The sequence below is a fragment of the Saccostrea cucullata genome, unplaced genomic scaffold (assembly GCF_032062105.1).
Source record: "Saccostrea cucullata isolate Sc308-1 unplaced genomic scaffold, CSIRO_AGI_Scuc_v1 ctg3227, whole genome shotgun sequence".
Lineage (NCBI taxonomy): Eukaryota > Metazoa > Mollusca > Bivalvia > Ostreida > Ostreidae > Saccostrea > Saccostrea cuccullata.
The window spans coordinates 24,207-51,436 of record NW_026933237.1 but is presented as its reverse complement, the minus strand read 5'-3'; the positions used below and the strand labels follow the sequence as shown (position 1 = coordinate 51,436).

The 27,230-nt window shown below is 34.2% G+C and overlaps 1 protein-coding gene across 1 annotated transcript in view; it reads left to right on the top strand.

Annotated features, from left to right (window-relative positions):
* Positions 1-24,172, top strand: part of LOC134237758 (major surface trophozoite antigen 11-like) — a 30,133-nt gene extending 5,961 nt beyond the window's left edge. Inside the window, exons 2-11 of the mRNA XM_062719905.1 lie at positions 5,937-6,045; positions 6,974-7,067; positions 7,331-7,393; positions 19,034-19,192; positions 19,287-19,381; positions 21,384-21,561; positions 21,927-22,112; positions 22,450-22,629; positions 23,357-23,529; positions 24,164-24,172. Of these exons, the coding sequence (XP_062575889.1) occupies positions 5,937-6,045; positions 6,974-7,067; positions 7,331-7,393; positions 19,034-19,192; positions 19,287-19,381; positions 21,384-21,561; positions 21,927-22,112; positions 22,450-22,629; positions 23,357-23,529; positions 24,164-24,172 (1,246 nt within the window). The remainder of the gene's footprint in view (positions 1-5,936; positions 6,046-6,973; positions 7,068-7,330; positions 7,394-19,033; positions 19,193-19,286; positions 19,382-21,383; positions 21,562-21,926; positions 22,113-22,449; positions 22,630-23,356; positions 23,530-24,163) is intronic.
* The last annotated feature ends 3,058 nt before the right edge of the window (positions 24,173-27,230 follow it).

Genomic DNA, 27,230 nt, shown 5'->3' with positions numbered 1-27,230 from the left:
TTGCGATTTCTGCGCGCGGTGTACATCTGCATCGGATTCTCTCTATATATACATTTCTTTTAATCTTTAAGTGTTACAACTGCTTTTTATATTATTTTTATCAATTGAATTAGATTATTTTATTTAAAAAGAATAATTTGTATGGATATAAACAAATATTATTTTCCTACTGATTATGTTATAAAGCGTTCATTTCCTGATTTTTTTAAAAATTACATTTTGTCCAAAATTAGCAGGAAAATTAAAATATACAAAAACGGTAAAAGATATCACAGTGAAACTTTCAAAACGGATTATAACAACATGTAATAACATGTAATTTTTAGATTTTTGAAAAATGAATTAGACGCAGGCGACGTCATTACGTTTTCACTGAGTAACGTCAAAGTTATTTTTGGAGCGCCTCACTAAAATGCTCATAAAATAAAAAAAGCGTATTTTCAAAATTTATTTTTGTTTTCCACTATTTTTCATTTATTTTTGGGCCCTTTTCTCGTGACGGCATAGTGTAACCCTTGTGCATTTATGTTTACTATGTAAGTTGTTTGAATATATAGGTTTGTCATTCTGAACTCTAGATATTAATATTTGAAAATCTGAAGCGGGCCCAAGATAATGGCAACTTGTAAGCAGTCAACTCCGCCATGTTAAAGGCTAAATCAAGAGGCACCAGGCAGGTCGTTGACTTATATAGTCAGTTATATAGTTAGGTTGTCATATGGCACCAGGCAGATGCCGTTTGATATATAACAAAGCATTCTGACATAAAGATACATGAAATGTATATAAAACTACTTGGACTTTCACCGAAGTAGTATGTTGCAATTGAGTGTCAATCTTAAAACTTAATTTCCGTTTCATTGCTTTAGTGTAACTGGGCTAGATACATATGTAATGTGTATAATGTGTTAAATATACCTTCTTAACGTCGAAATAAAAAAAAGGCGATCAGAACGTTTTATTTTTTTATATTTCATTGAAGCTATCACACCTATTTAATAGATCAGTCCAAGGAAAAGGCAAATATTTTCTCGTGGCATTTGGCGCGAAATTATGAATAGTGGCCCGCCTTTTTAAATTCTTAGACAGTGTACTGTTGCAAAAGTATACACAAGTATATTTAGAGCAGTACTCCCAATAACTTAATGGTTAGCGCGTTGGGGATAACAAAGAGAAAAAAAGCGCATTCGAATTGGCGACCTGGGTTCAATGGACCTACTCCTTGTGACCAAAATTTTGAATCACTTTTCAGCTCGATTTTACGAGGGTTTTTTTTTTCCTGAAGCGGACGGAAGACCTCTCGTTGCTCGCAACGAGATCGTATCTAGTTATTCTTATTATTATTATTATTCCGTACACCAAATTTTGTGCACGCGATTTCTCGAAGACTACTGGATGGATTTTCATGAAATTTACAGAAATTATGTATCGTTATCTGAAGTTATTTTTTCCGAGAGATTTTTTGAAAATTCGCTTCTGGTGCCAAGTTACGGGACATTTTCTGATTTTAAAATGACATTTTGTCTACGGTTAATCTCAAGAACGGTAGAAGATATAAATGTGAAACTTTCAGAGATTATTAATCAAGATATTTGCTATCCAGGACGCGACCTTTCGTTCGTCGTCAGTACTTCCGGTCGTTAGGACAAGCGAATTAAAAAAAATGTATTTTCTAACTTTTTTGTTTTTCAATATTTTTCATTTATTTTTGGAATCTTAATAGAAACCCTTCCATTGATGCTTACTATATAATTTTTTTGAATATATATAAATATATACTCTAGATATTAGCATTTGAAAATCTGAAGCGAGTCCAATATGGCGGCTGTCTCTGTCCACTCCGACATTTCGCAATAGGGGTTTATGGAGGCAGCCGAGCGTTTGCTTGAACGAAAGTAACATAAGGATAAATGAAATATAAAGGTATACTTTGATTGTCACGTCGTACTTACGTAACAAACTTAAATTTAATGTAAGGTCTTCTCAAACGTCTTCTATAATTGGTTTTGGTTAGTTGTCAAAGAAAGAAAGGACTAAAAGTGCAAATGAAATACGAAATTTTTGTTTTGCACGACGGAAAAACAGATCGTATATCATAGTTATAAGAAATAGTTTTTCAAGAGACAATATCGATGTATATCTGAAGTATAAAGCTTAACTATTGTTTTCCCATGCACACTTGTGTCAGATTATACAAACAGAAGAGAAAAATAAGAAAATCATATTTTAATAGATCGTTTAATGGAGTTTATATTTACATTCTTTTCTCAAAGATATTTAAAGCTATTGAACATGAATGGTATCTGGTTCCTTGACCGTCGTAGGGCGAGACATTTGAGGTTTTTCAGCGAACCATTTCTACCTTTTCAGTAAGGTGTAACTAATCGGGATAGTTAACTTTGGGGATAAACGGGAAATTTAAAATAGTTAAAAATGATAACTATCTCACGTCTTTAGTGTTATTTACCTACGATATAGAATATGTACAATGTGTTAAATATAGGCCTACTGTCTAAACCTCGAAATTTAGGCTATAAGAACGTTCTTTTTTTCTTAATTTCATCGAAGCTGTCACACCTATTTAATGGAACATTCCAAAGAAAAGGCGTGAAGATTTACTCGTGGCGTTTGGCGCGAAATTATGGATAGTGGCGCGCCTTTCAAAGTTCTTAGACAGGTGTATTGTTGAAGAAGTATATACAAAAACATTCTGAGCAGTTGACCCAGTAGCGTAATTTAAGCGCGTTGGGAATAAAAGAGAAAAAAGCGCGTTGGATTTTCACGCTTGCGACCTGGATTCAATCCTCTTTGTGGCAATTTATTTTTATCACTTTTCAGCTCGATTTTCGAGGGTTTTTTTTTCCTGAATCGGACGGAAGACCTCTCGTTGCTCGCAACGAGATCGTTTCTAGTTTATGTATATTTTTGCATCTCCTGGCATTAAATAAAAACTTATAGCTTGGATAAAACTTTCTCCAAACGAAGTCCCTTTCGAACAGCAATTATGGAGAAAATTAGTGTACACAAACAAATTCATTCGTAAAACTCACATGAAATTTTAGATTTTGATATAATAAAAAAATTACAAAATTCAATAACATCAAAATGGACGACTTTTCAAAACTTTATACAACTACGAGGGGTTATCAAAAAGTTCGTGGACTAGCGTCATAAAATTAAAACCGCTTTAAGCACATCAATGAATTTTAAAATATCTAGTAAGCAACATCTTTTCTATCTAAAGAATCAACCATAAATCATGAATTTTATTTTTTAATAAATAAGTGATGTTTTTATACGCAATGGTATGTCCAGGCGGCGCAACCTCGAACACAACGTTTTTGCGACCTATGTGTAACTGAGAAAAATTCTTTTGATATGGTCATTTGACATCCAAAAATCCCGTTAAAACAGGTATGTGTCTGGACATAATTGTTCCATAAAATACAAAATTTTCACTTCATTCTGGAAGGTCTGTGAAATTTTACCGCAAATTTTACACGGAATGTCCAAACAAATGAGGCCTTGAAAATGACGTCAAAAGGGGGAGGGGTTTCCGTTTCCAACATGCTATAAAGTTTTGCCCCTGAAAAAAACTGGTATAGACCTAAAATATGTTGAAACTGGCTACAGAGAAATAAAATGCATCCAGAGTACTTGTCTTTTAATGTAAAAATAGATTCAGAGAGAAAAAAGATACACAGTTAATGTCGATGTGCAGTCAAGGTGTGAAAAATCAATCACGTCAAAAAATGACGTTGATCATGCGTTGTAGATATTGAACTCCCAAAAGCAAAATATGCCGGCACAGTCAAGCGAGGATCTCTCCCAATGTATTAATCCATTTGGAATATTATATTCATTGAAGGCCACTGTTCATGACATTGTTAAGTCATATATACAAGGCAGGTTTAAGTCCTTACTCAGCTCTGGACAGGGTTTCTCATGAAGAAAGTATATGAGGAAGAAGAAGCTGACAATGAAAAACAATGACGTTATCGGACGTCATGAAAATAAACGACGACAGCGCCGGGTGATCATATATTGTCGTTTTCATTTTATAATAATTTGGAAAATAACGAACGTATCAGGCTAAAATTTTCAATATTTCTTTATTTTTTGTTGTTTTATATTCCATATAAATTTTGGAAGCACAGACTACATAGTACTAATTTTATAGCATCAGTCCACGAACTTTTTGATAACCCCTCGTATATCCCTCGATGTTGTTCTGGTCGATACACTGACCTTAGTTGAAAATGCAACCTATCGTTCTGTAGAATGTTGATTGACGTTTTTTTTATATTTGGTAAAAGTAGAAGACCTTTATAATTATTCACACAGTGAATTGTCTATGAATTTAACTTTTGTTCGATCATGACAAAGAGCACATAGTGGATGTGATCGATCGAAGCGGGTTGCTTATTCATCCATGGCATCTGATCTTTCATCTGATGAATTTTTAATATTTTTTTTTTTTTAGATTTCCGTATTTGCTCTGCAGTATGAACTGCAACTTTGATGACGGAATTTTTGGTTGAAGAATTGTAATTAACTATTTTAATAATAGAAAATAATAACACTTTTAAACTTTTGCCGTTCATATTTGCGATGGAAGAACTATTTATGTGCTTAGATTGAAGCAAAATTACATTGTTCTCGTCCTGCACAATATTGATTTCTTATATAATACTACACATTCCATTGCACAAAAATCATATTTCTGAAACAATTTAATGCTTTCTTTTAGTCTAACTTGTCATCAAGGTTTAAAGCAATATGAGCTGTATTTATTGGATAAAATTATTTTGCTGATAAAATGTGTTATTATGATTAATTTGTATAGTAATTTAAACCCTTATGATTAATAAAACCAAAATAAAATGAGAATAAACCTGAGGCGTACCACTAGGCAACTGCGACGAGAGAGAGAGAGAGACTACATTGCATTCAGTGCTTGTTATGTTTTTCAGAGTGACAGCGTATGGCCAAATAAAAGCCACTTAACCACAGAAGAGTTAAAAGAAATTTTCAGTTGCTGTGAGTATTAACAGGAAATGTAACCGTTTTCACCATCATCATCATCTTCATTATCATCATCATCAAATCATAATCATAACCAACATCAGCATCATCAACAACATCAACATCATAATCATCATTTTATCATCATCGTCAACATCAGCATCATGATAATCATCATCATCATCACCATTTAAGCGATGAAATACAATACTAAATCCAATATCATTTTATTTATATGCTCTTATCACAACCGTATACTAATACCTCCTTTATAGTTTCAGGTATTGGAGATATTTCCTCAGGTGAGTTTAAAATATTTTTTTTTTAATTCAAATGATAATTTTACAGTGTATTTTTATTCTTTTGATTGACATCTTAAACTTGTATAATTAGCTTTGATATGTTTTTGTATCTTCTTATGAACCAAACTCTGGATAACTTGCTTGTAAAATTTATGAATTCCAGAACAGACTGTAGCTTTATATGACTGTATGTACTAAAAGGGTTGTTTGTTCTCAAATATATTCTCAATGTTCATTTTTATTTAAAATCAAGCGAGTACTAGTTTATAATTTGTAATCTTTAGCTTTTGTTTCAGAGAACCGTGACACCTTTGGTACCTTATTTGTTCTTCCTAACGATGATTTTAACACAAGTATTTTCTGTTTAATTGGTGGATATGACTCTCAACACACTTTTTCCGGAAAAAAAATCATCATAAAGCAACATACCAAAACTGGGTGCGAGGACGTACTCCGTAGTATTGTTAATAATTCTATATCTTTAAATGCTACTTCTCCAGTGATCATTTTTATGAACCAAAGAGAACTATCTTTATCATGTCAGTACAAAGGGGTTGATAGCAACTATGATACAAATGTTTTTATTGTACCTCCCGTTGATATTTTAAGTACGGAATATATCGTTACTTTCCCACCTTTACCCCCTGATGATGCCGACAGTGAATGTTTGATTTTAAGTTTGTTTGACAAAACCTCATATGCTATACCACAGCTGAACGTATCCGATACAATACAAAGGATGCAACAAAAAAGAATTTCTTCTATGGCTACGGGAATGTTTATCGTCGCCAACAAAGTCATTTCAGTTTTGTGCTATATATACGACAGAAATAACCAATATATTATAAATCATCCCCTTCCCTCATCCGGAACTTATTTCCAATTGATGAAGTCCCGAAACGTCATAGAGGAAGAGTTCATAATGGTATCAACAGAAGGAAACACAGCATTGACATTTGACATGGGCACAATGGAAGGCTTGAACTACACACTGCTTCATAAGAGAAACGCTTTGTTGCAAAATATGGGCGAAAATGAAACTTATACATGGAAAGAAAATATTTCCATTTTGTTCATCACTGCCAACAAACCTGTGATTGTAGCGGTTTACTTTAGACAGAAAGAAACCACGTCGGATTCTACGCCGTATTGTTCAAACGGCACTAACTTTGTTTATGTTCCACCAGCATCAGACGTAACTTGGCAGAACGAAGAAAATAACAACATTTACCTGTTTCAAAACGGATGGCCATATAATTTTAAAATATCCACTAGAGAATACGTACGAATTTTTATTTTTTTTCTGTCATTTCTCAAATAATGAAAAAGGTTATTTGTGATACGTGTGATATTAAAATTGAATAGAAGTAAACTTTTAAACAGCTTCGTATTTGTCTAGATGTAACATTGTTGACATTTAATACAACATAAGACTGTCTATTTAACCCAAAGAAACTTTTCATTCTCTTTTCTTTCTCTTCTATACTTATCAACTAAAAAGGTATCCCCTGTTTTAGAATGACATTTTTCTCCAGCTTATGATTTCTATCCTCATGGCTACGAATAAAGTAAATGCAACTGTCTAAATAATCAAATTTCAATCGAAGATGCATTACATAGTCCCCTTTTTAAATTCTCTGTTCAAGCTTCCAACGTTAAACCAGCTCCTCCCTGGTGACGAAGAAGACAACGATCAAGACGGTTTAGTAGATGAAGATAACTGTCTGTATTTTAAGGACGGTAAGACTAAATTCTACTCCTATATTACAGATTTCCTTTGATCAAATATTTTTGGTTTGGGGAAAATATAAATTTTTTTTGCTGGTATGATAATTTTAAAACAATTTGTGGAAGATTTGCATTTATGGGTCTCTTCATAACAGCTAAGCCAATTAGATCCAACGAAAACTATTGATAAAAAAGGTTAGTTTTTCATAACATTTAATTCATACTATCTCCTGCGTACGCTTAAATATTACTAAATTCAATATATCTATCTTTAGATTACAAAGCTGAAGTGCCGTCTGACCTTGACCTAGATGGCTCAGATGGAGAAGACTGTAAAGGTACGTTCTGAAATAGGAACTTTGTAGATATTAGTGATATAATTCTTGTCTGTAAGAATATCAAAATTAAGAATCATTGACGTTCTGTTTTTGTTTGAGAAAGTCTAGAAAAGGAATATTTGAAATTTTTGTCCGATTGATCGTCCAGATTTTAAAACTTTATGAAAACAAGATGTGTTTGTGAAACACAATGCGCCCGGCGGCAACAAAAATCGAAAAAGCTATTTTTAGCATATAAGCATAGGTAACATTCAAGGTCACAAGGTCATTGACCTTGGTGTCATTTGAAAGGACTTGATGAGTGGATTATGCACACCAAATATGAAGTCCCTATCTTTTATGGTTCAAAAATAATGGTGAAAGGTACGAAAAAGATATTTTTAGCATATAGGTCACATTCAAGATCACTAGGTCATTGACCTTGGTGTCATTTGAAAGAACTTTATTAGTGAAGTATGCATACTAAATATGAAGTCTCTATCTTTCATGGTTCAAAAGTTATGGTGAAGGTTAAAAATTTCAGACAGAAAAGCTATTTTTAGCATCTAGGTCACATTCAAGGTCACAAGGTCATTAATATTGGTGTCATTTGAAAGCACCTAATTAGTGAAGTATGCATACCAAATATGAAGTTTCTACCTTTCATGGTTCAAAAGTTATGGCGAAGGTTAAAGTTTGGGGACAAACAAACAAACAGACAGACAGGACAAAAACAATATACGCCTCGGATCTATCGATCCGGGCGCATAAAAAACATATATTTATCTAACATAAAAAAGAGTGGAAATCATGTATATATTACTTATTTGTCTCAGACAAAAAGTCCAGAACACATTGATACAAAAGTCCTTACATATTGATCTGACTGAACAAGGTAGAATTAAATCATTGACATATTTGACTACAGGAACTATAGAATTGACTCTCTGAGATCCATGTCAGAAACTCTTACAATTTTTGTATAGCAAAAGGTCCAGAGTCGAAATTGTTGACATACATGTACATGTATTTGTCTCACAACAGGTCCAGAATATATTCATCAAATAGAGAGCCCAGCCAAAATGGAGAACTTTTATGTATTTTTTTGTCAGATAAGAAGGTCTACAGAAAAAAATCAATATATTTTTTTTTTACTTTTTCAACAGGAGGAAGATTAGAAATCATTGACATAAATTGTTTGAAAGAGATCAAAATTAGAAATCAATAATATGTTAATATTCATTTGAGAGATGATTCAGATTAGAAATAATTAAAACATTTGTCTTTAAGAACGCCCAATGTACATAGATATCATTGATATATTTTGTCTTAGAAAAATGAAATTGAATAGAACTATTGAAATATTTGCCCTGCAGAAGGCCCAAGTAAGAAATTCAACTCGATATTTTGATATATCGTACATATTGTCAATTAACAATGGTAATTTCCATTCTTAAGTCGATACAATATATCCTGTTGGTCTTGAGATAAACGATACCATAGAGTCTGACACATCTGTTTCATATTTGGATATTTTACTTGCAAAAGATGTTGATGGTAATCTAAAACCAAGGTTTATGATTTAACGTGATGACTTTAACTTTTCTATCGTCCACTTTCCTTACTAATGCAGCAGTATACCTTCATCACCTGTACACGGAGTCTCGATATGTCAGTTGCATCGATACACAAAAACATGCTCTATGTATGAACAATTTTTAAAACAAGGTAAATTTTCGACAAAGATTGATTGATTGATTGTATACTGTTTAACGTCCCTCTCCAGAATATTTCACTGATATGGAGAGGTGTCACCATTGCCGGTGAAGGGCTGCAAAATTAGGCCTATGCTCGGCACTTACGGCCCTTGAGCAGGGAGGGATCTTTATCGTGCCACACCTGCTGTGACACGGGGCCTCGGTTTATACGGTCTCATCCGAAGGACCGCCCCATTTAGTCGCCTTTTACGACAAGCAAGAGGGTACTGAGGACCTATTCTAACCCGGATCCCCACGGGGCTCGACAAAGAAGAATAAAATAAGAATATCAGTAATCTCGTTTAAGTCATCATTTCGTAAATTCTATAGTCGATACAATGACCTTCTCAGTAAATACAATTTATCATTGAGTCAAATGATAAACGGTGGACAAAAGTATCCAAACGATTTACGTTGGTTTACGTATGAATGCAAATGTTGGCGTTATTTATAGCTGGCATTTTCGGTGTAGACACGATTTAATGCTACACTTTGAATATTTTTAGATTGATTACTACTTCCTGTTAACATTAAATACGTCATTAATTATCGTCTGCAATCTAAAAGTAAGTAAAATCTGCCCCAAAAAATCATGGCTGAGAATAGTCATCGGATGGTCTTAAAAAATCCGTTGTTTATTAATTCAAAATGGAAATTCTTTTCAAAATAATGGACATGCTTAAATGTCTGAAACAAATGTGCACCGAATTTAAAGAAATTTTTGTGAACAAGGCATTCTATGGCCAGTTATAGCAAGACACTTTCCAGACAATAGATTATAGATACGTTTTCAAGATGATAATTCATCGTTCTAGGGCAAGGAAAGCTTTTATGGAAAACAACCATATCAATACAATGGAGTGGCTGGCGCAGAGCCCTGATATTAGCATCATAGAAAATTATTAATCTAAACACTGAAAAGACGACGGATTTACCCGCTATTTTCCGAACATACGGCAGGTGTGACCGGTCGGTAGCGGTATGAGATCATCTATGGCATCATGATCTGATCCCATCTCTAATGTTTTGGGAATCCGTGTTAGGTGTCTGCTCCTAATATGTATTGTTTAATGGACTTTTGATCTTGAATGCTGTTCGTTATCTCTAGCTTCAGATATGTAGTGTTATGGTTTTATAATTTAATTTTGTTTATATTCTCGAAACTCATTGGTTGATTTCCAAAAAGGAACGCAAAATATTTTGTATAATCTGGTTTGGTATGGGGACACACCCCCTTGACGCCCAGCTTAATCATGAGAAGGATATGGAGATAACGAACAGTATTCAATCTCAAAGTCATTAAAACAATACAAAATAAGAGAAGAGTAAACACGGACCCCCGAAACATCAGATGTGGGATCAGGTGCCATGGAGAAGTGAGCATCCCATGCCGACCGGTCACACCCGCCGTGTGCTCCTTGTCATGATCAGGAAATAACGGAAAAAATCCGTCGTCAATTCAGTGTATAAATAATGGACTAACAATTGGTATGAAAAACGTCAGTCAGCATTTGACTCAATGATAAATTGTATTTGCTGACAAGGTCATTGTATCGACCATAGAACTTACGAAATGATGACTTTAAACGAGACTGCTGATATTCTTGTTTCATCAACTTGCCTGTCAATAATTTACCTCGTTTTAGAAATTGTTCATACGTAGAGCATGCTTTTGCGTATCGAATCAATTAAGATATATATACTCCGTATTCAGGTGATGAAGGTATATTGCTGCATAAGTAAGGGAAGTTGACGATAGAAAAGTTAAAGTCATCACGTTTATCATATAGCTTGGTGGTTGTTAGATAACCATTAGTGTCTTTTTCAAGTAAAATATCCAAGTATGAAGCAGAAGTGTCGGACTCTGTGGTATCCTTTATCTCAAGCTCACCAGGATATATCGTATCGACGTAGGAATGGAAATTGTCATTATTAATTGACAATACGTCGTCGATATATCTAAATGTCGAGTCTTATCCATTTTATCCATGCAATCCCCTCATTTCCAGTCCTCGGAATCCATGGAAAATTCAAGATTTTATAACTGTATCTTTAACTTCAAACACTAACTCGATCTTACCTCATGTTAACACACATCATGGCTGCTAGATCTATATATCATTTATTACCTTCCCTTGCTTCACATCACTTCCGTTACTACGGTTGTATTATTGTGCGGTAAATTTGAACTCGTAAAAAGCAACACAATTTTACATCCAAAGTTGGTTAATTATTTTAAAGTTGAATTATAAGGAATGACTCTAATTCTTGGCCAAATTATCGAGTTTAATCTGGTTTGGGTCAGTTTACGCTTTTTTATAATCCGCTTTGCGGATTATAAAGCGTAAACTGACCCAAACCAGATTATACTCGATAATTTGGCCAAGAATTAGAGTCATTCCTAAAATATATTTGTCATTGACCATAACCTATAAATGGTTGGGAGGTGGATAAAATATATATAATTGCTACAGAATGTGTCTAGAATTGGGGAGTGAAAGTTATTTGATTGACCAATGCTAGAAAGTGGAGAAATTCTCCCCAAAAGTGCGAAAAATATTGCGACGTAAATTGCACCTTTTTTGCATTACGGTTCCCCTGTAGCGTTATGGGCAAAGACAAATATATACAAGCTAATTCAGAGAAATTGTGTCCCACGCTTAGGGGAAAAAAAAAACCATGCGCAGTTCGGGGGGAAGGGGGTGGGGGGGGTCGGATACTCCTGACTGAATTTGTAAAAATTAAATGTATACATGTATACTGAAGGAAATAAAAGATGTCGATATGGATATAAAGATTTGAATGCTTATTCTTAATTATGTCTATAGAAGATTCTTTTTGTCCCCCGCTTGAAAAGTGGGGATATTAATTTGTCTGTCTGTCTGTAACGCTTTCGTTTCCACAAATATCTCAAGAACCCTTTAAGCTGTCGCAATATAATTATGCATAGGACCTCCCTATGGACTAAAGAAGAACCCTATTGATTTTGAGGTCAAAAGGTCAAAGGTCAAGGTCATGAATTCGCAAATTCTGTCTGTTATAACATTTTCTTTACATATCTCGAGAACCCTTTGAGCTTTTGCAATGAAATTTTATATAACAACTCCCTGTGGCCTAAGAAGGACCCCTATTGATTTAAAGGTCAAAAGGTCAAAGTTCAAGGTCGTAAATGTTTTCATTCTGTCTGTGTGTAACACTATCGTTTCCGTGCGATATTTCAAGAAGATTTTGAGCTTTTGTAATGAAATTTTATACCAAAACTCTCTAGGGCCTCTCTAACCCATCTCAAAGTGTCCCGCCCCGTTTGTTTCATTAGTATTAAGTGTCGTTTGACACTATTTTTAGCACAGGGGCATGTGGAGAGTTATGACGTATAAAACAGGTTCTCGGGAAATTTATATTCTTATTACATCTATTGAACTGTTTAATAAAGGTTGAATTATTGTATTACATGTATAACATGTATGTGTAACATTTTTGACAATATCGAACGTGAATATGTTCATGTATGTGACTTCATCTTTGTATATAATTTTTATCCATGTACAAGCCGTTCCGTGGTGTAGTGGTATGTCTCTCGCTTCACATGCGAGATGCCACGGGTTCGATTTCCGGACGATCCATTTTCTTTTTTTTCCGAAATACTTTCTTTAAAATGATATTATTTAGTATGTGAAATGAAAAAATTATGAGGTCTGGCTTGCACAAACTCATAAAATCATCATTACAGTGTGATAAATATTCCATATAAAAAGAATCTTCTAAACACAATATAAAGAATAAGCAATCAAATCTTTAAATCCATATTGGCATATTTTATTTGCTTCAGTATACATGTATACATTTAATAATTCTACAAATTCAGTTTTGGGATCCGACTCCCCCCCCCCCCCCGCCTCCCCCGAACTGCGCATGGTTTACTTAATTTTCCCCGAAGCGGGGGACACAAATTCTCTGAATTAGCTTGTTATATGGAATATTTATCACACTTTAGTGATGATTTTATAAGTTTGTACAAGTTAGAACTCATATTTTTTTTCATTTTACATGCTGAATATTATCATATAGTAGGAAAAAAAGTATTTCGGAAAAAAAGAAAATGAATCGTCCGGGAATCGAACCCGTGACCTCTCACATTTGAAGCGAGAGACATACCTATATACACCACGGAACTGCTGTTCATCAACGACAATTATATGCAACGATGAAGTCACATATATGTATATATTCACGTTCGATAATGTCAAAATTTTACACAATGCATGGCGTCTAATTTAACCTTTATTAAACAGTTCTATTAGATGTAATAAGAATATGAAGTCCGCCGAGAACCTGTTTTATACGTAATAACTCTCTTCATGCCCCTGTGCTAAAAATAGCGACATGTATTACGATAAATACTAATAAAACAAACAGTGTGGGACACTTTGAGAGGGGTGAGAGAGGTCCTAGGGATTTTTTTGTATAAAATTACATCGCAAAAAACCTCTCGAAATATCGCCTAGAAAGGATAGTGTTACACACAGACAGAATGTATAAATTTACTACCTTGAACTTTGACCTTTTGACCTCAAAATCAATAAGGGTCCTTCTTAGGCCACAGGGAGTTGTTATGTAAAATTTCATTGCAAAAGCTCAAAGGGTTCTCGAGATATCGCTCGGAAACGAAAGTGCTATAACAGACAAAACTTGCGAATTTATGACCTTGACCTTTTGACCTCAAAATCAATAGGGTTCTTCTTTAGTCCATAGGGAGTTGCTATGCGAAAATTGCGAAAGCTCAAAGGGTTCTCGAGATTTCGTGTGGAAACGAAAGCGTTACATACAGAATGACGGACAGCCGTACGGTTGGACAGCTAGACAGACGAACAGACGGACACACTTTACAAAGTGGGACAAAAATCATAACGCTACAGAACTGCAGCTACGTTATCTTTATATTAGCTGCAGTTCTGTAGCCTTATGATTTCATAATTTATCATATGAATTGTAATCTGTTATAATTTTAATCAAGCGAGTTCTTCACATGTAGAGGCGACTATAAAGGGTTTGGAGACAGAATAATTATACAGATTAATTAAATAATGTGCCTAGAATTAGGGAGTGAAAGGTAGTTGATTGAACAGTTCTTGAAAGAAGAGAAATTCTCCCCAAAAGTGCGCAAAAAATATTGCGCCGCAAATTGCACCTTTTTTGCAATACGGAATCTGTAGCGTTATGGTCAAAGACAAATATATATAACCATAACGATAAAGATCTGCAGCTATCACCATATGTGTCTGCACTGTGTCATCATCGATATATACGTGTGACAAAAAGTTCAGAATAAAACCCGATAAATGATAGAGTAGAAATCATGGGCAAATTCGACTGATAGAAGGTTAAGAATAGAGATCATGAAACATTAGGAACTGCATTCAAATTCAAAGGTTCAATTAAACAACACAAATTAGGAGCAGAGCAAACACGGACTCCAGAGGTGGGATCAGGTGCCATGAGGGAGCAAACATCCCGAACGAAAAAAAAAATCCGCAGAAAACCTAGTATGTAAACAAAGGCTTAACAATCAAAACACCATCTGACCCTATGATATGTTTTGTTGAAAAGGTTAATGTATTGACCATAGAATTTTCGAATGGTTACTTTAAACGAGGTTGTTGATATTCCGGTTTCATTAGCTTGTTTATCAAGAACTAACCTCGTTTGAAAAATGTTCTTTACTTCTTACGAAAAGCCTCCTGTATATCGAATCAGCTGAGAATTAAACCCAATACTCAGGATATAAGGGCATAAACAACAAACGTGAGGGGAAATGACATTGAAAAGTTGAAGTCACCACGATTATCATAAATCTTTGTAGTTAATCTAATATTAATCTATTTGTTTGATATAAAGTACAAAGTAAAAGCATTAATATATGTGACAGAAGGTAGAAAAGAACGATTTTTATTCTGACAGAAGGGCCTAAATAGAAATCATTGATATTTTTTCGACGGCGTTTTATTCTTATAAACCTCCTACATTGTAAAAAAAAAATCGGATTCATGAAACAAAAATCCTAAATATCGATAACATTTCATGAATTTTAGAAAGCATATTGGAGAAATTTTATTTTTATAGCAAACAGATAGCAACTATCAAAAAATAATATTCCTTCATTGATTATTTATAAACATTTCATATTCAGTTATACGAGGGCTATTCGGAAATTATTGAAACAATTACATTTACTCCATAAAGGACGGAGATAATTTCATGAAAATTTATCAACATTTTATAAAGAACAAATAAAACACTCCTGCAAAATATCTAATTCCTGTGATAATTAGATAAGTTTCGGTGAAATAATAAATATGCATATGTCTATCGACCCGGAGCAACATAGCTACTTCATTTAACGTCACGTCAGCCGGAGATGGTTTCGCATGTGAAACGATAAGGCAGCGTTTAATACTCTTCCTTCTCTGTTATTACATATAACATTACAAAAATCAAACAGTCTCTTTTCTTTAACTATTCTTTAAAAATGTATGCTGTTGCTTCCCAAGTGTAAAATTTTCATTTGTTGGAAAGGATGACTCTAAGAATCATGCATTTCCGATTTATGCAACGCGGGTCAACGTTATTGATACCGTAACGATATTAATATCGAACATAATAAATGATGGTAGTACAGAGCTTTTAATTTTACTCTGGTTGGAATTAATTGCAAAAAAAAGTATACCAATGAAATACCAAACATATACATTACTTTTTGTCGTTGTTATTGTTTTAGCAGGTCGTTCAGTCTGGAAAAGAGTTCTACATTGCGCTACACAAAATTTTTAGGTATGCTGGGTGCTCCGCCCTTGACGCCAAAATCCATTTTGTCATTGTTAGCAGATTTCTCTACCGCGCTTAATTTTTTTATGGTCTCCTTATTTCTGATAAAAACAAAAAAAATGCACAACATTAATTTGAAACTAGAGGTAGTGTGAGCAATGAGCTCACTAAAGTATCAGTCACATTATCAAGCGATGGGGTATACGATGAGAAACCGATGCGTTTTTTTATGAAAATGGCGTGGTTGCCGGCCGGACACCACTAGTGATCGGACGGTGACTGAGGCCATTTTGCGAATCGGTGGGGTCATCGGTAGGAAATAATTCGTAGTTAAAATTCAGCGATGTCTCCAACGATGCCCCTTATAGCTCCTCATCGGCAACCCATTAGTAACACATCTTTCAAGGATCGGCTGATGTATGGCCAAGCATCGTCCAATATCCGTTGAATCTGAGGCCATCGGGGAGTTGAGTGTTGTTCAACAGATAACGACCGATCATCGGTCGATGTTCGAGGAAACATTGGCCCGTAGTCGATGTTCACTAATGTATGAGCGATGTAATATACATCAGCCGATTATCCTGGAACATTGTTTTATGATTAGCAATGCATCGCTGGGCCTTTGAAAGACTGCCCGGCAATCACACCATTATTATCATAAAACGCATTGGTTGCCCATCGTATACCAATCGCTGGATAATGTGACTGATATTTAAAGGACTACTGGGCCGATGTGTACCGATGTTGGGGCATCGTTAACACCACGGATTACCACCGATTACCACCGGTCCACGGCTACCGGCCGGAAAATGTGACCTAGGCATTAATAATACCCCCCGCCTCCCATATGAATATAATGTCAGTATCCATGTTTTGCTCTGGAAAATTCAAAATATATATCAGATCAAGAAGTAAAATAGGATTTGCACAATGGCAATATGTAATAAAGATTCTGTGAAAGTTTCATTAAATTTCTTTCATTGGTATGAGAGGAGTTGCGGATAAGAGAAGGGTACCCCACAGCGTAACAGACGGACGGACGGACGGACGGACGGACGTACAGACGGACGGAATTAACGATTACTATATACCCTCCCGCTTTTCAAGCGGGGGTACAATAAAGTTGAAAAATTATACACATAAGTTGTATTATTGACTCTCTTATTGTGGATCCACAAAGAGTTAGAACGTTGGTGTTACATATTTTCAATATCTGATTTCCTTACTGCTCCGGGAACCCTTACTATTGACGCATTTATATACCATTGTAGAGAATATGTTTATCATTTGTAAAATATTTCCTGCTTTTATTAATTCTTAGTGTATGTCAAACGTATATGCAAATTTTCATCGAAAGACGTTCAATAGAAAGAAAAATATACACAATGTCTCAATAATTTTCAAACAGCCCTCGTACGTCTGGTGATTGGTGCATTATCTTTAAAAAAGTAGGGAATATTGGATTTATAAGGACAATGGAATGCAGATAATAAGGTCAGGAAGCAGCCAAATGACAGAAAAACAATAGAAAACATTTGTCAATTTATTCATTTTTCATGTGTACAGTCAGAAAAGGACAGATTCTCCAGAGTTAGGGTCGACACCAACATTGGGTCACACAGCCAATTTACCACCAATGTGAAACGGGGTTAGTAGAGTGTAAAAACCCTTTGTTGGTCATACAAATTTTGATTCCGCGTGGCCTACTCCTAAAGAGACGTCCCAGCTAATTTTGGGGAAGGCTATTCCATTCCTGTTGCAATGCTGCAGCAAGCGCTTAAGCATTGGTAGAGAGTACAGCGGCAACGCCAAATTCAAGCACTCGTTGATGTTGGCGTAGCCGCTGTACAAGCAGGTCCAAGACATGCTCGATGGTAGGAAGGTCTGGACTGAGTGAGGGTCATGGTAATTTGGTGATATTTTGCTGTTGGAGATAATCTGTAACGATCCTGGCCCTAAGACATTCGGCATTGTAATCTTGAAAAATGAAACGGCACCATAAAGACGTGCAAACGGCACAACATGAGGTGTCTAATGAAGTTAACGTCATGGAAACATTCGTTAGGTTGGTGCAAAACATTCCTGTGTCTGCCCAGGCAGTCTATAGTGAACATCGACTTATCCCAGTATTGATGTGAAGACGCCATTGGAGTCGGGTCCTAATGTGATGATCCCTCAAACGGGGAATGACACGAGGACGTCGGGCGTGTAAGTGAAATCTGTGCAGTCGATGCCTGGTGGTCTGGCCACTCAATGCCAAGCCATTATCCATTTGAGGTTGAGACATCTGATTTGCAGTTACCAGACGGTTTCTTAAGGCAATAGTGCGGATGAATCTGTCCTGAGCCAGAGTTGTTGCCCTTCGTGGTCTATCCTGAACAGACATTGTAGCACGATGTCTGGACCATAATCTGCTGATAGCAGAATGGGAAACATTTATTTCCCTTACCACAGTGCTCTGTCTTGTGCCAACCTGCAGCAAGCCAAGGGCACGTAACCTTTCATCCTGTGTTAGACTGCGCATGGTTTCTGTTTAATTAACGATTTCATCAACTGATGCTTTTTCGTCAGAATCTTTCTTTAGAATGGCCTCAACCTTCCAGTTCAGAAGCATGCATCTTTGTAGCCCAACACCCTTGATCATAAGTTGCATCCCGTGCAGATCGAGAGAGTGTGATTGAAGTGTTTGGGTGATGCTTCCTAGTTAACATGGCAACATGGTTTAGCATCCCTTTTAATATGTGAACATTTTGATCACAAAATACAGTACATTTATCTCCTACTTTTTGTGAATACTAGTAGTTCATATTAAACTGGGTGTTGGGTCAAGATTTACTAAGCTAGAGCAGCTTGGTACATTTTTTTACCCTGTCTATTAATTTTTGAAAAAAAAATATACATAAAATACTTCTCAATATCGTAGATAAACATGAAATAGACTTTTTTTGTTAATGATGTGGACTGGGGTGTATTGAGTATTTACGTTACTATTAACTACCTTATTATTGTTATCCACCTTACCTTATTAATCAACGAAGAAGGTATATTTTTTAACTCTAATACGGTTGTTTTATCTATTTAGGATGTCCTGGGGGTGAGGGTATGAACATGTTTTTAACTTGTGAAGCATGTGATTATGGATTTTACCGTGAAAGAAAGTCGTGGAAGCTCAGATGTCAGTCTTGTGGAGAGAATTACACTACATTTTATCAAAGCAGTAGCTCGCAAAATGACTGTGTCCGTAGGTATTTCAACTCAAATAGACATTTATCTGTATTGAATGATAAAAATTCAACTCAAATTTTGTAGTAGTGGTATTTTTTTGTATTTCAAAGCCATTTGCACTGAGGGAATGCAGCTTAATAACGATACGTCGAACAATGATACGTTGTACAGAGAAAATGTCGTAACAGGGACTCTTTCCTCTAAGGTAGGATTCTTCTCATATTTCTTGTATTAAAAAATTAATGAATTTTTTTCAGAATCAAGAAGACAAAATCAATAAGTGTTGGTATCAATGAGCTTAAATTTGACCGCCTTATATTAGAGACAAGGTCAGGTCTTGGCCATTACATTTTCCCTGGACATTAATAAAAGCAATATGACCTGCATGTTTGACATCGGAAAATTTTGATGCAAATTTGCAATTAACTATTTCAATGACCGAAAAATAGAACATTTGTGAACTTCTGTTTCTTCATATTTGCGATGGAAGAACTTTTAATAAGCTTTGATTGAAGCAAAATTGAATTATTGTCGTCCTGTACATTATTTCTTATATAATACTGTATATTAAGTCGTACAGAAATATTTCTTCTGAAACATTTTTTAAACTTTATTTTGGTCTTATTGATCATAAGGGTTTAAATTACGTACAAATTTATCATAATAACACATTTTACCAACAAAATAAAATTCTCAAAAATGCAGCTCATATTGCTTTAAAGGTACTTGGACACAGATTTGAAGTTATTATTTTCTCTATAATATTACGACATATATATTTTAATAGCATTTCACACAAAAATTAATTAAAAATCTTATTTCATATATAAAAGATATTAAAATTTCAATTTTTTGGCGGGTTCGATTGACACATACTTGCACTTTCACGAATTAATTTTATTCTTAATCCTTAGGAAAAGTGTGTCGTTGTGTATAAATGAAAAATATTAATACTATAATCCAGAAAATTCAGAGTAGACATGTTCGGAAGCAAAACATACACACAATATATTGTCAGTCCGTGCAGTTGTGGTAAGCAGGCTGTGATGATTGAACGCTCCCGGTGAATTCTAAATATAAACAATGACAGAACTCGAGCCCTGTTTACAAAAACTGTGTACATAACACGAGTGTGCTCGATTTGCTAAACTCTGTAAGCAACCCTTAGTTAGAAATGATGATACCTGTGAGGGAGTTTTGCTTTCTAACATTTGTACTCGGAATAAAACTATTTTTCTGGATAGAAGTTTTAATATTTCTCATTAATACACCACAAGATTGCCACTTTTCCTGAGATTTAAGAATAAGGTTAAAATTTGTGGAAATGCAAGGATGTGGCAATCAAACCCGCCAAAAAAATTCAAGTTTTAATAACTTTCAAATGAAATAAGATTTTTAATTGATTTTTTGTGTGAAATGCTATCAAAATTTATGTGTCGTAATATTATAGAAAAAATATTGACTTCAAATCTGTGTCCAAGTACCTTTAAAAGTTACTGTAAATAATCATACGATCCCTACTAGCATTTCAAAAGATTGAATGTTTTTCTTTTTGCATAAGAAGATTTTACCATTTTAAAAGGCCTTGTAGATGACATTGACAAAAATAATTCAACTGCAATGGATATTGGCTAATCCGAATTTCCTCTACTTTTCTTAATTTTTTTTAAGAATATAGTAGTTATTTTATATGTTTCTTATATTTAGATTTTTCTTTCTTTCACATATAGTAAAGTGTCACATAAAGATATAAAATGAAATAAAAGCAAAATATTTTTATCAATTACTTCAGAGAAAAATATTTTTTATGGATTTTTGGCTAACCTATTTTGTTTACCTATATTGGAAGCTTTTAAAAGCTAACAAAGTTTTAGATTGTTTGAAAAGTCATATAGTCATATTTGATATAATTTTAGTCCCTTATCATTAATTTCACTTATATATGTAGATTTCTTTAAGTCTTTGATTATGTAACTCAATTCATTGTTCTATGATAACCTTTTGAGGGGCAGGAAAGGAGATATTATATACGCCAACATTCCTAAAAATAATATAGTCCTTCCTAGTTTTTTTTAACACACTTTACCATTTCTATTTAATGTTGTACAATAGTGATGAGGAAAGAAAATTTGTTTTTTTAAATCTCTTTCACCTAAACACATGTATATAAGACATATAAGCAAATATACTTTGAATATTTCATCTAGTCACAAACCAGAGTAGGAGGAGAAAGAAAGGAATGTGAACCGTGTCCAGTTGGGTATTATAAAGACATGTCGGCAGAAAACACAAATCTGAGTGTTTCCGATAGGTTCTGGTGCATTCAATGTCCAGAGGGAAACACTACATACACTGAACGCAACGTCCAGTTTACAGATTGTATTGGTATGTCATCTCGTTCCACATTTCAAATAAATATTTTAGGGGGAAGAAAATGATTTACAATTTAAACAAGAATTCTTTTCAATTTTTTTTTTCAAATACATGTGTAATTAGAAAAGTTTTATTATCTAAAATATACATTTATTTTTCTTCATGACAGAACAGGCCTAGAGCACAACAAAAACATTTTTTTTCAGTAACTGAAATGAATGCTAAAAAATATACTAGGCCTAGCTAACTATCTTTTCAAAAGAAAAAATGTTTCAAATTAAAAAAATGGTAAAAACAATATGGTCCATCACTGAAATATAAATACAAGGACTATACTTTGAAAAAAAAATAATTACACGTATTAATTTAAATTATAGATATATGTGAGGAAGGTTTTGAGCTGCAGAATAATAATTCTTGCGCTGAGTGTGAAATAGGTTTCTATAAAAACATATCAAGTGCCAACACTACTGCTTCTTTTGAGGAACGATGGAACTGCACAGCTTGTCGGGAAAATTTGACCACCTTAAATAGAGGGACTGTACACGAAGAGGGCTGTATTGGTACGATATAGTACTGGGAGCAATCTAGATTTCCAAAAAGCATTAGCTTTGTGTATTCTCGTTTGAAATTTATAAATAATCTTAGCAAGGGCTTAAATTTTCGTGCTTGTTTGATAAATATACTTAATGTGAATACCGGTAAATCTTCTTCTTTGATGAAAAAAAAAGATGAAGAAGACTCGGTTGTGAGAAAAAATATTTCATAACATAAATGCATAGCGCAGTATTCAAATAAAAGCAAATTTACCAAGACGTATTCCAATATATTTGTAAAATAATTAATCATCAAAATGCTTATGAAAGAAGAAATTTGTTTATATATTTTAATATGTTTTAGAACATTGCTTAGAAGGCAGCTTTTGGAATGGAAGTGTATGCTTGCCTTGTCCAGTGGGGGAATACAAAAACACTTCCAGTAAAGATCTTTCACTTTCTTATGAACTGAGGTGGAATTGCACCCAGTGCAAAGACGGGAAAACAACATACCGTTCTGGCACAAATAAAGATGCATGTTTAGGTAAAACAAGCATTCGTTGATATAACCTATATGTACAATATTCTGGACGTGTCGTTATATAAGATGAAAACATTTGCTTAAATTTTTCTAGAATTGCTTATAAAGCTCTTCGTAGATAACAAACAGTAATCAGTTCAAATGTCTATTTCAACATTTAGAATCGTGAGCAGAACAAAGATTGACCTCTAGAAACATCAGAGGTGGGGTCATGTGCCATGAATGAATAACTATCCCCTGTCGACATTAGTCATTCACTTAATGATGGATTGTATTTGCGGACAAGGTCATTGTGTAGACCATAGGATTTGCGAAATAAATACTTTAAATAATACTGTTTCATCATCTTATTTGTTCATAGCTTACTTCGTTTTAGTATATTTTTGTACGTAGAGACTACTCACGATTGCATTAAGAATCAACTTGGGGACATAACTCCCATAGGCAGGTGATAAAGGTACCAGTATATCGCTAAATAATTAGGGGAAGTTGACAGTAGAGAAGTTACAAATAGTACCATTCACCATTAAAGATCATACCATTAATGCATTTTTCTATAGGAAAATATATATTTCCAATTGCTGAAAGCCAAAAAAAAAAAAAACAATATCAGAATATTAGTATTGCAATTTGGTCGTAAAAATTAAATCACCTTGGTGTACATACAATGTACCGGGTATATGTTTTTGTGAATGTCACCCGAGATAAATGTTCTTTGCTGTTATTTCAGAGCATTGCCTAGAAGGACTCTACTTGGCTGACAATGGAACATGTGTTCTTTGCGACATTGGATATTTTAAAAACACATCAAGTAAAAATGTTACGTTAAGTGAAAATCTAAGGTGGAACTGTACTAAGTGTCCGGATGGTAAAACTACAAGAACACTAGGATCTCGTGAATGCGTAGGTACGTCCTTGGGGTTATCTATGGAAATGTTACATACTAGTATTATATATTACAGTTTAAACTCTGAATTGCTGCGTACTTACTTTACGAATATATGCATGGGTACAGTCCACTAATTGTTTTCCCATAGGCGACAATGTTAACGTTTCTTCACATAGCGATGTCCCTAATTTTCGTTCGGTATATGACCCCTCAAATCAAAGCACATCAACTTGTCTTTCCTTGGTTAAAATTTCGAGGTGGCATGTCAGATTCGTTTTCCGGCAAAATGCGTCTGTCTGCGGGAACCTCTAAAAATGAAAGTGAAAGTAGGGGAATTTCAGAATTCTCACTGGCGTTATAATACACAAAATAATTCGGCTGATCTTCTTGATAAATTACATTTTCAAAGCTTTTTTGGCAGGAAAGATACTCCTTATCAACAAGTGTGAGGCTCAGTTCAGTACACCTGCCCAATTTTTTTTATGCAAGTCTGCAATTTAAGGAACTTGTAATTTTTTCTGCACTACTTTCTTCTCCTACCGATTCTAAAAATAATTAGTGGGATGTACCCATATATACTCGTGATATAAATTTTCCGGCAACGTTCAAAGAAAAACTGTCATTATAATAACTCAGTTCTTCTTGCAGAAACAGTAACAGTATGTTTTCTTAAAGAAAAAATTCCAGTACATGAATTAAAGATATGACAAATATGATTTTGCATGAAAATTAACAGCATGCAATTAAGTTAATTAGATTTTATTGTTGATGTAATGATACCAAAAGAACGTGCCCTGATAGTCAAATGTTAAAAGTACTTTTTTTTCCTCCAGTAACTTGTGACAAGGGTGAAGAATATAACGAAACAACAAAATCATGTGATGAGTGCAAAATAGGCACTTATAAGAACCTCACAGGAAGTCACATCCAATGCTTTGTTTGTCCAACAAACTACACAAAACAGCCGGGGAAAACCAGTCCAAATGATTGCAAAAAAGGTTGAAAATTTAAATCAATTCTAAAGACACAGAAAAATAGTATAGTTTTGAAACCAATGTGCCTCAAGAAATTTGAACACACATCATGAAACCCCTTTTTGAAAAAAAGGCACATATTATGGAAGAAAATAGAATCACGTTGTTTATATTCAATTCTTCAGTAACCTTAAGATTAAATATAAGAATAGGGACAAAATCAATTTCTCTTAGAGTGCCACACATCGACATTACCTTAAAATTGCCATTTTTATACTAGGGCTGGGACGATATATCGAGATATCGATATATAGTGATTTTTGTGAGGACAATACGCATATCGATACATATGAAGAAATATTTTTCGAAATATCGCCCATGAAAATCTGACTTCTATTTTTCTTTGTTTATTTAACATTTGGGGTTTAAAAAGTTGCAATCTTTAAAGCTGCAATACGGCTGTAAATCTTGTGCTTTTTCATTCAAATTTACCCAATATATTATCCAGGAATAAGGTAAGAAGTTGAAGTAAGCATTTGAGAAAAATAAATATTCTCTCTTCATACAAAATTAACGTAATTAGAATCTGCCGGAAAATCAAGGGTCGTACAACAGATCTTTTTACTTGTACCACGTGAATTCTCAAATGGCACGTGCATACAATGTAGGGTTTACGATTATAATGAAATATTAAGTAAAAGCAAATCTGAGAATCAAAATATCTTAACTCTTCTTTAAATTAATAATAGTTAACATATATTAGTCTGTATTCAGACGCATTTAACATGATTGACGTTTTGTGTATTGGGGTGCAGGAAAGGAAAATCCACTAAACCACACGTCATCGCGGCAAAATGTCTTGAACAAAATATCTCTCTGCAGTTCCAATACAATTTGCACTTCAAATGGGAATTTAATTTTTATATGTCATAAGTGCATTTTTAAGTTGAGTTTACATTGATTTTTTTTTTCTTTGAAAGCCATGGAGATACGAGAAATGATAGCATGTATCAACAAACCTGTAGGGTAGAACCTTCACGAGCCCCACGTGAATGTCGCGGATATCCCGTTTCTTCTTCATCCAATGATTATATTAATCTCCAACTAAATTTTTGTCAGGAAAGTTGCTTTTTAATTTCAAGCCCTATTTTTGGTTTTGTTTTTCGTTTTGGTCGACTTTGTCAATGTAGCAGGCCTACCGGGCTTCCCTCTCTTTTGTTTACCATGGAACCTCGAACACGTTGCGATGTATATTGTATGGGCCATAAATAATTATTAATTTTGTTGAAATAATCAGAATTATTTACTTATGAAATTTGTAATTTTCTGAAAGTGTATACATTTATGAGTATGAACAAAATTCCAATTCCTATAGGAAAATTTTAACAAGTCTGTTTTTGAAGAGATGCGCTGTATTGTCACTTTAAAGTTTTTAAGAGAATAACGTATTTGAGGATTCGTTTATTTCAGCCGATTGCAAGTGTCCATGTAACAGAGTCCACCCAGTAAGGAATTATACAAGTGCAGAACTGGCACAGGTTATACATACGATAAAGAAAGAGCTGGAAGTCAATAAGGCAAAGTTGTCGTCTCAGCTTAGGAAGAGGATCAGCGTCATGGACAACCGCCCGTCTGCTCGATCTCTGGGAGCAATTGGTGTCGCCGTTATCTCGGCCGTTTTTATATTTCTATTTGTATTGGACTCGATTATACTCTTCAAGCAGTTCCCAGCATTGGTCAACACCATAAAGAATTGCTTTGCGAGAAACTGAATTTATTCCTTAAAACACACGAGATTTCAAAAATCTTATAAGTGGGAGAATGATGTTTTGTGCTTTAACTGTATACCATGTTTCTGTAACTGAACCTGTTTCTCTGGAAGTACCAGTACTCGATGAGAATTATTTTTTAAACTTTGACTTCAAAAAGTGTTTTTTCAATACATGAACTATGTACACGTATAGATCATTGAATTTTAGTGACATCTTATTTTTGCAAGTTGTTAATTTATTAACTCTTTGTAAGGCTTTCTAGTTGCTTTTGCATGAGCTCAATTTCCCCCATGCTCGAACTTGCCATTTGATTATGGAATGTTTTGAAGGTTTGTGTGTGAATTATTGATGTGTACGAGGACTGTTCATTAAATAATGTCCTGAACTGTATGACATAGAATACAGATATCATATGACATTAAAATTGGCTTTCTCTCGTAATTGAATCTTTAATGAGTTTATAACAGTTCATGTGACCACTTTTCATCACATAGTTTCATTGTGAGAAGCTGGGAAATAAGGGCTTTTCGAGACACTGCATTATAAATGAATGGTAAAGAATCGGTAAACTAGAGTGAAAAATAAAAGCTTAAACAAAGCTGCTGTAAAACTTGTTAAAAATCCCAAAGAAATATTCACTAAAATATGTGACATTTACAGCAACCAAAACCTGTTTTATAGACAAATGAGCAGGTGGATTTCAATGATAAAATATTATATAATGGGCATCAAAAATGGAGACCGTCCTTGCAAACAAAAAATTATAACACTTATATACTGTTTGCCAAATTTCAACAAAAAATACTTGATGGTGTAGGATTAACTTTAAGACAAATAGCAAATTTGATAGACATCACATTCGGGGGTAGTTTACACTGTTTTTAAGAAACGTTTGACGGTAAAAAAGCTTAGTACTCAAAGGTCAACCTATATTTTGAAAAATGAGTGAAAACGACAGCGTGTATGAAT